The 11,017-nt window shown below is 44.6% G+C and overlaps 1 protein-coding gene across 1 annotated transcript; it reads right to left on the reverse strand.

Moving 5' to 3' along the window:
- Positions 1-8,126: 8,126 nt before the first annotated feature.
- On the reverse strand, positions 8,127-9,316 carry RPRM (reprimo, TP53 dependent G2 arrest mediator homolog). The gene has a single exon (XM_047721803.1). It carries the CDS (start codon positions 9,090-9,092, stop codon positions 8,763-8,765), a length of 330 nt encoding a protein of 109 aa, XP_047577759.1. The 5' UTR covers positions 9,093-9,316; the 3' UTR covers positions 8,127-8,762.
- Positions 9,317-11,017: the final 1,701 nt, after the last annotated feature.

Consider the following 11,017-nt stretch of genomic DNA (forward strand, 5'->3'; position numbering starts at 1 on the left):
TCCCCAAGTCAGAAGGGTGAATTAGGCGAAGCCGCTGGAAACCCAAAGAAATGAATGATGATGGTTCAGTGTCTATGCAGATAAGGAAGCTAAGCCAACCCTCTGGGTTAGGATGAATTCAGATAAGGGACTATTTGGAAACATAATAAAGAAGGATTCAAAGAAAAGTAAATATATATATATATACACACATATATGTATGTGTGTATATATATATATATAAAATCTCCCATGTACTTACAGAGCAGCAGTCTGTCCAAGGAAGATGGGTCATGAGAGAGAGTTCATCAAAGTGCATTTTTCAGATCAGCTTGGAAATGCTAAATATTTTATCTATCCCATGGAGAGTCAGAAAGCTTAGAAGAGAAGTCCTGCAGCAAATAAATCTGCTTCATTTTGTTTAATAATTGATCATATTAAAGATTTTCTTATCATAAAATTTACCATCTCAAGGACATTTTTATGCCTAACCAGGTCTAGGAAGGGCAAATGATTGTATTTTCATAAACAAATGGAGATGTCAGATGACTGGTCGAAATTCATATCGCTCGGTGCCCCAGAAATCCAGGCTATTATCCGGGGCATGTGGTGCTACATCAACATAGGGAGAGAGACAAGAAAGAAATGTGAAAAGGCTTCGGAGCCTTGCTGAAAGACAGTTGATAGAATAAATCGTTTTTGGAGATATGGACCTAATTAGTTGGCTCCACCACTGGCTGGCTGTGTTGGTTCCTTTGAATTGGGTGAGAATCAGTTTAGGACAACTAGCAGCCTATTGCTTTTTCTGATAACAGATAGAATCTCTTCTGTGAGGACTCTCTGGCTTGTGGTTGAACAGAACTGACTCCACTTCTCTTTGTTCTCCCCTTCTCGCTGAAGGATGGCGGTGACCAAGGATGCCCTTCTTCCTGCATCCAACCCAGTCACTGAGATTCGTTCAGGGATAAACACGTGTGGCCCAAACTGGGCCAGAGTTCACCCACAAAGACGGTTTCTTTCTGCTACAGTCGTTAAGCTGGTAAGATGTGAGTGTGGGTCTAGACGGGGGATCCTTTTTTGTTCCCCCTTTTCTCACCACGTGTAAGGAGCTTTACTGAAAGATGGAGATGATGGAAGAATGTAGATGGCATCATACATCAGCTTCTCATGCAGCTGAAGTAGCTGTATCCTTGGTCTTGTGAGTTACACGTTAGTAAATTCAGCATCCTGCTTAAAGTTAGCTTGAGTTGGGTTTATGTTGACAGCAACTCAAAGAGTCTCAATTAATATATCCCATTATAGGGTGGATGTTTTGTGAATTTAGAAGGTATTTTTGTTACTCAAAACAAGGATACATTATTTTCTTAGAAAGCTCATCTGTGGAATGAATGTGAGGGAGGGAAATTCACACTTGATCCTTTTTGTTAATTATTCAGTCCTTGAAAATTCATGGTGGGGGAAATGAATAAAACATGTATTCCCAAGCTGAATTTGTAGAAAAATATAGGTAGCCACAAGAAATTCAGTTGGAGCACTTTCTTTAGGCCATCCATATTCATGCTTATCTGGAGCTTGAATATATAATGTACCGTGAGCCTTGTGTATGCTACCTGAAGGCATGGGGAAAAGTCAAATTAAGTTGTTTGAGGAGTTCAGGCCTCCACATTAATTAGAGAGAACAGAGAGTACTTCATCCATAAGGGGAAAAGTCACAAGCAGGCAGAGCTCGTATGTGGCTAAACCTCCAAAGACACGTGGACACAAGTCAAGCTGAAGACAGGCTGGGATCACTGAAGGTCCCTTTAAATTCCACGATCTTTTGCACTCGACTTCCAACATCTCAAATGGTAGCTAGTGCAGAATCAGGCCTATACCGGATACTAAATAATAAATATTTATTGATGGTAAAGATAAGAAGATCTAGCAAGTCCTCTTTGACCTTTGGATATAAGAAAATTGAGCTAGCTAACAGGATGCTTGGATTTAGTGCAAGACTCTGCAGAGAGAGAATTGGAGAAGGAATTAACAATTTTCCCCATTCTTCTCACATTACTTAGCACTTACACCCAGTAGTCTTTGATCCTTTTCTTCATGTATGACTTCCTAGTCTCCATTCTGAGAGTTTATAATCTGCCTGTAAATTTCTAGAGACTTAATGGGTTATTTTTGTTTTCACTGATCTTCAAATTTAGGGTCCCTTCTCATTTCTCTTAACTTAGTGTTTAAAGATTTTTAAGCTTGTGCAATATATAATCTTTGACTTTTCTGTCCCTTGGGGTTTTCGCTTTTTTTTTTTCTTTCTTTCCAGTTCTTGGGTGAAGATTGAAACATATATGTCAAGATCTAGATGTATTGTAAGACTCCAGGCACCTCCCATAAATCTTATTCACTGAACATTTTGGAACTCTTGCAACTTTTTCTATGTGTTATTTTATTGCAAACAAATAGTATAAAACAACTGGGGAATATGTGATGCTTATGGACAGCCCGCAGTAGGATGGATATGTTTCATCAGTATATAATATGGGAAACACAGTATGTGAGTCTGTGCATGTGTACCTGCCTTAATACTATTTAGAATAGGGACTACATGATCCTGCTCAATTTATTGGAAAATAAATAAAGCAAAAGAGACACTCTAGATCCCAGAGGAATTCTTTTCCCAAAGTAATCAGACATTTGGAGTCTCGGTCTGATAAAAATCAATGACTCTTTCAGGGCAGTGTATCTTTAGATGTGGATGAGGGAAGGCACACACAATGAGAGAGGAGATGGCGAGGGTGGAAAGCAAATATGAAAAAAATTTGACGAGAAAAACTAACATTTGCTCCTTGTAATAAACTGTGCCAACATGTAGACTATAGCATAATTATGTGTGTATATTTATATCACCATGAATTCCGGAAATAGTAAATAGGAGCAATTTCTTTATTATTTGACTCTTTTGGGGTAGATCATATGCCTTCCCTAATGTGTGTTTATCGGTGCCTGTGTTTTATGGCTCAAATGAATAGGAATCATATCATTTTCTTGGTAATCGCTTGTAATGTACCATGTATGCAAGAGGGCTTGACAAACACTATCTGTTTGACTTCCAAGTTCAGAAAATATTCTACCTAATGGAAACCAGCTTTGAAATGGGGACAGGGCAGAGTTTTGTTCCAGCATTATCCCAGATGGCTTGACCTTTTATGTATTGATCACTTTGTGCCTGCATTTACCCACTCAAAAATGTTCAGCAACAAACTCTTACATATATTTAGGGAAGGAAGCTACCCAACATCCTTTCAAAAAATAATAAATAGACAAATGAATATACACTTTGCTTATTCTCACTGAGTTATAGTATTTAGGTTAGAAGCAAACCACCGTTTGCAAGCTTACTGAGGAGTATTTAAAAATGCACCTAGTTATTTTTACAACAGTCCTCGTAGAATCCCCCTCTGAAATATTTAGAATCTCCCAAATATAAGTAGTAAATTTAGACTATTCTGTTATGATCACCACAAATGATCTGTGACTTGCGGATAACATGACATACTTCACTTTTCCTAAACTATATTTTCTAAGACTTTTAAAATCTGAGCTCATGCTATCAAATTAATCCTAGACTTTCAAACATTTCAAGCATGCAAAACAATACAAAAAGATTGGGAAAGGAAGATAGTGAGATTGGTGATGGAAGCAATTAACCATTGAGCATTTAAATTCAGAGATTAAGAAACAATTACTATTGTTGGAGCTGACTTTAAAACACGTCCCACCTGAGCTATTGTGCACACACCTAAATGGGATTTGGCAGGTGGATAAAAGATTTGCTGATTCCTGTTTGGGGGATTGCTTTAGACTTGCTGCTTCAATAGGCTTTCAAAGCAGGTTTGAGTCTTAGAGAACAAACTGAACCCTGGAATCCTTTCCTGGCACTGCAACTCCCCAAATGACAATTACAATAAGCCTAGGCTAACGCAGGCTCTAACTGCGCGAGGAACAGCTGCTGTGTGGTGTTGTAGAAGCTCAAAGGGGAAAATGCTTTGCGGGGGAAAAATTGGCTGTTGATGTGTCTTCAAACACCCGAGAAGTTTCTGTAAACAACAGCACATATTAGCTTGACTGCGCGTGATCTAGATGAATCACTTGCCAATTATTTGCTCCTTCATTGAGTGAAGGGCTTTGCTTTCATTGTGCCATCCAGTGAGAATATAGACATCTGGAATAGGTAGGCACCGTTAGATGATGTGTGATTTGTCAGTTTAGAAACTGTTGTCTACCCGGGACTAGCTGGGTGTCTGAAATTTTGCTTTGGTTATTGTAAATAGCATATCCTGAGTCAAGGAGCACTTGGCTCTTGGGGATAAACGTTTCTACCCAAAGGACCAAGATTGGAAAGATAAAATGTATTTCTAAGGTCACCTCATGAAGAGATGTATGAAACATCTTAAGAGACAAGGATATGGGGCGCCTAGGTGGGTCAGTTGGTTAAGCAACAGCCTTCGGCTCAGGTCATGATCCTGGAGTCCCGGGATGGAGTCCCGCATTGGGCTCCCTGCTTGGCAGGAAGTTGCTTCACCCTCTGACCCTCCCTCTTCTCATATTCTCTCTCTCAAATAAATAAATAAAAACCTAAAAAATATATATGTTTAAAACAAAAAAAATAGACAAGGAAATGTTACACAGGTTAATTGAATAGAATTGTAGAATGTCCTTTTAGAGTCCATCTTTTTCATTTCAGGGATGAGGCCACTCAGCTACCCAGAGACGAGAACAAAGCTTTCTTCCGTCATAGTCCTGTATGCCTTTCCCTTCCCCCACCTGCCAATTAGCGTAAGCAGACAGTCACAGGACTGATTCTGGACCCAAGGAGAGGTCAGGGTGGCTTGGAAATCAATAATCAGGCACAGGGACTGTCCCCCAGGAGCAAGTCTGATCTTAGACCTAACACAGTGGCATGACCTTTATATTTTGTCTTCCCTCAAGCACCCTCAAGGTGTTCAGCATCCAAGTTCTTAATAGAGTTTCAGAGACAGTGAGAAGGTCTGTATCAGAGCCTTAAGAAAAATAACATGTATTCATTCACTATTGGCTCAGACCCTCATGCGGAGGCCACTCCATTCAGCTCAGAGGCCTCAGTGGCTAGCTGCACAGCCTGAGAGGGGTCATGGCCTGACTCATCCGCTTACTGAGTCTCACACAAACCTCTCCCGGCTTCTGCTGTATTTCCTGAAGGGTTTCAGGAGCATCAAATACCTCCCCATGGACTAGGTCAGAGCCAGCAAGCTTTTACAGAAAGCCATCTCTCTCTCTCTCGGGGCTTCCCACTCATTACTGACCAAACAGTGGACTTCAGTGTGGGATGAGATAATCTGCCTGTTTGCATCTCTCCCTCCCAAATCCCAGTCTCTTAAGGCTGAAATTGTTTTCTTAGGTCGGACACAGAGAGTGACTTTTAAAGCTCACGTTCCTTTACAGCATGACTGTGGGAAAGGATAGATGCTCCATACACTCTGGACAGGATTAAGAAGTTTCATTTAATGTATTTGTTGGAATCAGAGAAAGCGCCAAAGGCAGTACGAGACAGGGAGTGGCGTGGGGCACGAGAAAGTGGTTGCCGTGTGGCCATCAGGGAATAGGGAGTGTAAAAAGCTTCTTGTACACATCACCTCATCTATAAAAACCAGAACCACTTGGCATCTCTCTAAGTAACAAATGGATCTAAGGGCTGTAGAGAAGAGTTGTTGGCAGGAAATGGTCCCCAGGGCTATGATATTTTCAGACTGTGTGCCTTTCCCTATAATGCATAGATCATGGATAACAGAGCTCTGCTCACATATCTTGTTTTACCTGAAGACTAAATTTTGCAGGTTCTGGTTTGTCTGACAATCACCATTTCTGGGAATAAGAGAATAAATTTGGATAGTTGAGGCAAGAAGAAGCTAAATTTTCTTTTGAGCTACATGGAGGAATAAAGAGGTGTAAAGAAGTATTAAGACAAACAAGCATGGAGGAGAGCATCATGATAAAGGAGACAGCCCAGGCAACTCAGAGTTGCTTGGGCAGGCCCCCTCTTTCAATTTTTAGGACTTTGGCTTTCAGTGGAAACGTCTGTTGTATACAAACAAGTGAAAATGGACCTGCAGGTCTGAAACAGTTCTGTGTCTGAAACTCACTGTAAACATGCACCTTATACCGCAGAGCACATAGCAAGATTCCTACAAACTCTAGCTGATTGGTTTTTGATCCCAAATCAATTTCCACCAGAACACTGAATTCACTGATGGCCTAATAAATCTGCAGGAAGAAGGAACCTTCAGCTGTGGTTGCAGCCACCAAAAAAACAAACAAACAAACAAACAAACAAACAAAAAACGGAGTTTAATTTTAACTGGTTTGTCCCAGGGTGAACTGGTTGTTCTGTCTTGTTTCTCTCTTTGAAACATGGAGGCAGCAGCTTCACTTGGTGCCACAGACGCTGTCTACAAAATAAAAAGTCTCCATTTCCAGTCCTCTCCATTAGCCAAAGTAAACTGTCTTCTGTGATTCACCCTTGAGTGCATGAGGACTCTGCGTCCCTCCCCAGATAGAGAAAACAAAAAACAAATAAGCAAACCCTTACCAGCTGAGAAGACAGGAACAACAGGCAAAACTTCAAAATCCTTTTTTTTTTTCAGTCCTGAAACCTATCAGCATTCAAAAAACCATATGAAGTCATAATTCCTGATGAGATTTACACTGAGAGTTAAATAGACACTTAACAGTAGAGAGGATGTCAAAAGACACTCAAACCTTTTGATCCCAATCTTTGAGTCAAACGACCATGTTTGCACCAGTTGTGTTTCTTCCTGAGTACATGGGACATCTTATTGTTAATTAATTGTTCTCAGTCTTCTGTCTGCTATTGTGAAGCCTTCCGTTGCTATGGCATGGTAGAGGATCCTTTATATTTTTGAAAATATTTAGGATCCCACCCCAAGTGTCAGTATGAACTGCTCTACACTTCTTATCAAGTTGAAGCCTGCAGTTGTTGTATCCTTTGGGTTATTTTCACAGTCACGGTTTTCTAGGCTCTTCTTGCTATCAGTGTTCAACTTCTAAAGTCCCAAATGCTCTTAGCAGGAGCTGTAGCTCTACCCCAGCCCAGGCTTCCCTGAGTGGGTTTAACATACTCACCCCCGGCATTCAGGACCTTGGCTAACTCCTCTGAGCCTTTTTGCCTGGCCTGCGACTGGTAACTCCAGATTAAAAAGCAGGCCAAATCTTGCTTTTAATTTCACCATTGCTCTGGAAAATGTAATACGGCAAAGATAACGCATGTCATGTTTTAGCAACAGTGTTTTTAATTCTCCCAGGGAGAACTAGCATCCTTACGTACTTTAGCAGCTACTTTTTCTCACATTATTCATTAATTATTTATCTATTTTGGAGCAGCACCCTGACGCCTTCTTGCTGAAGTTGGTCAGGGGAAAGATGCCCTCCCTGAAGGCTGGCCAAGCCATCTCTTCCTCTCATTAGCGGTGTAACCCTGTGTTCCCGCTGGAGCCCAGCACGGAAGTGTCATCTTCCCGCGGGGGGCCTCCTGTTGTCCCGCCTGGCTCAGAGAGCTGAGCCTAAATGAAATATAAAATATTAACTGTTAGAGAAAACAAAGGATGCCGCCTCCAGCATGGCTCCTGTGCCTGAGGCCTGGCCTCGTCTCACCAGTCCCTAGGCCTCTCCTTCTCACCCGCACCCTCACTAATCTATGAGATCCACGAGTTGAACTGCAGCTCTCCAAAATGAATTCCCCCCCCCCCCGCCGGTAACCCAACTCTTCAGGACCACGCGTTCCCTTCTGCCCGGAGCTCAGAATGACCACCAGGAAGCCAGGAGCAAAACACTTAAATGTTGCATTTATTAAGGAAATGTTAAATAAGAAAAAAAAAAAAAAGTCAAACCGGTGTCATGAACGTCAAGAGCACTTTTGTGGCGTAAACCGTGCAGTCGTGAGCTACAAGTTCTATTCCAAGTCTTTGCCCCGGGGCTAATTAGGGCGTCAGCCTCCTCCCCCCCACCCCCCGCCCTAACACCCCCTAGTTGGAAATGCAATAAAAGAAACAAATCACCCGTTCAGCATTCGCAGGCTTTCCCCTCCCCCCACCCCTTCTCCCAGGATAACAAAACTCTAACCCCAGGCAGGCAAATAGGCCACTAGGGCAGCAAAGGACTTATCAAATATGTGTATTCAAGCAAACAAACACAAAATCCCTTAAAACAGCACAGTTACAATCAATCAAAGGTATTTATAGTCTCTCGCGCCAGGGCTGGGAGGAGCGGGAGATAATGGGCGCGAATCCGGACACTGATTTCTGTGTCCGCCTTAGTTCTGTTGCGTGGCGTGTACACCGGTCACTTTTCGGGCCACCAGGCAATTGGTGCCGCTGGGTCTCTCCCCTGCCCGCCCGCTCCACCTGCCCCGAGAGCGTGGCCCACCTGCGGGTGGAGAAGGGCCGTCGCCGGATCGGTCTCCCCGCATCCACGCCGGCGGCAGCTTCCAAAGTTCTGCGCCCTAATTGCCCTCTTCTTGCCACTTGCTGCTGAGTCCAGTCGGGGCCCTCTCCTCCTACTGCCAGGAATGGGGACTTTCAGAGGGCGAGCGAGAAACGGGTCGCTTCATCCCGAAAGGCAAAAGTCGAGAGAAATGATTGACTCCGACAGGTTTGCTTCGCCCGGTCTCGGATGATGAGGGGGCGCGGCCCGGCAGGCTAAGTAGGTTGGCGTTGGGGCGGCTGCCGCGGCGGCGGGAGGGCCGGTCAGTAGGGCCCCACGACCACCGCTTCCACCTCTTTAGACGGTCTCCGGTCTTTCACCAGGAAGTTGATCATGCCCTCGGACTTGATGAGGAGGTTGCAGCCGAGGAAGAAGATGCCGAAGACCACGGTCAGGGAGAGCACGCACATGACCGCGATCTGCACCACGCGCATGATGTACAGGCTGCGCTCGTCCGGGCCGCCCTCGGCGAAGCCGTCGTCGGTCACCACCGACGCCTGGGTGCAGCAGCGCACGGCGCGCTCCAGCGCCTCGCTGCTGTTGGCCAGGAGCAGGCCTGCCACATCGGTCTGGTTGTCCAGCGCCGGGTTCATCGCGGGAGCCGGCGGGCGCCCGGGGAGGCGCGGGTCCGAGGGGTGGGAAGGCGGCCGACGCGGATCCGGAGCTGAGCGCTCACTTGGAGACTTGGCGCGCGCGGGGGCTGCTCGCTCTCTCCTTTCCCAAGTCCCCGGGTCGTGGGACTTCCCCAGGAGCCTTTCCGACGCGCGCCGCAGCCTGGCTGGTCTGCGCCGTCTGCTCCTGCCAGGGCGGGGCTGGTTCTCGGCGCTCGCTCGACTGGGGGCTGTTGGAACTTGGCGAGGCTGGGCCAGCGGGGCCGTGGGAGGGGAGGCGCGGCGGCGGCGGCGGCCGGGCGGCTGCTCTGAGCGAACAGCGGCCCCTTCCGGCCGCGCCACCGCTCCGCGCCCGCGGCGGTTTGGAGGTGGGGGAAGCAAAGGGGCGAACCTCTTCCTTCCTCCTGCCTTTCTTTTTTCGCCTCTTTTTCACCTCCAAATACTAGGCAGAAGTCTGTACCTTTCTGTACCTTTCTGGCTAGATGGATGATTAAAGAGTTTCAGATGGAGGAGAGGTTGCGATCAGCTGAAAGTTTCCAAAGAACTGGGTCACACCAGCTCTGCGTGTCTCTTGCCTCCCGCCCCTCTCACCTCTGGGCGGATGAAAGTGGCGATGAATCGCAGGTGCCAGATGGTGCTGGGCGAATGCACGGGCCCGCCACATGTGTCTGATTCCGTCTTCCCTGCGACGGATTTCTGGTGGAGTAGGGATGATCTGGGAGTTAGTTTGTTTGTTTAAGTATGGATTTTAGAAAGAAAGAAAGCGGGGAAGGAGGGAAAGAAGGAAGTAGAAATAGGAGGGAGGAAGGAAAGAGGAAAAGGAGGAAGGAAGCCATTGGAAGATAGAATAAGGCAGGTTTTAGAGTGATTTTTGAGGCGAAGGAAGGGAGGAGGTAGTAAGGGGAAAGATATGCTCTTCTGAGGCCTTTGTGTGGGAATGGTTGCCAGAGGCAAGATCGCCTCTCCCGTAAGGGTGGGAGGAGGGACAGAGTGGGCACTCTTATAATCTTGGTTGCAGATGAGTTTTTGGAGGTGCTTCCAGTGTTTTTCTCGGTTGGCTGTATATCAGTCATTTTATGGCTCATCAATGTCCATCACCTAGAACACCGGCCAACTGCGGCAAGCTCTCCCCACTATCCATAAATTGATGTATCGTATCGTAGTCATTTCGAACAAAGCTACAGATGTTTCAGGGGCCTGACTGAGACTTCAGGCCATTATGATTTTGCTACAGTCTTCAGGAAAATGTTATAAACTTGTCAGATTGTTTCTTAAGCTCCAGAAGAATTCTTCTGTTGTTGTGTTTTGTTTTGTATTTCCCTTTTCTATTTCTTTTTTCCGCTCACCTTCCTCCTTCCCCTCTCCCTTACTCACTTCCTTTCTTCTTTCAACTGTAAAAGGCGGAAACCAGTAACCTGACGCTCAGTCCAAACTTTTGGTAGAATACATTTACATTTCTGTTAAAGCATAATAGCTGTCTTGACATTTTCCTTTCTTTTCTCAATTCCATTCTTTTTGCTTGTTAAACGCTCTTGTTTCTCTCCCCAAACATCATTTATTCCATATTGAGAGATTTCCTTATTTTTTCTTACTACTTCATGACCACCGTAACATAGAATGAACTATCCTTCAGTTAAGAGTTTTCAGTTTTTGGATGTTGATTATATATGAGCTTCAGTAAGCCTAGATCCTTCTAAATAGCTATTTTTATTTCAGGTGTAGTTTCATAGCTGAAAATCTATATTTCTATCTATCTATAATAGATAGAAATATATCTATAGATATATAGATAATCTATAATTCACCTGGTTTATGGCTCTAGTTTCTCATGATTTCATTAGCCTTGAGAAATGCTCTACTCCCAACAATTTCTTCTTTGGAAGAATGTATTATTAGGTGATTGGGAA

Source organism: Lutra lutra, chromosome 3, assembly GCF_902655055.1.
Source record: "Lutra lutra chromosome 3, mLutLut1.2, whole genome shotgun sequence".
NCBI lineage: Eukaryota > Metazoa > Chordata > Mammalia > Carnivora > Mustelidae > Lutra > Lutra lutra.

Coding starts and splice junctions, on each gene's coding strand:
- RPRM (XM_047721803.1), bottom strand. CDS start 9,092: ATGAACCCGGCGCTGGACAACCAGACCGATGTGGCAGGCCTGCTCCTG.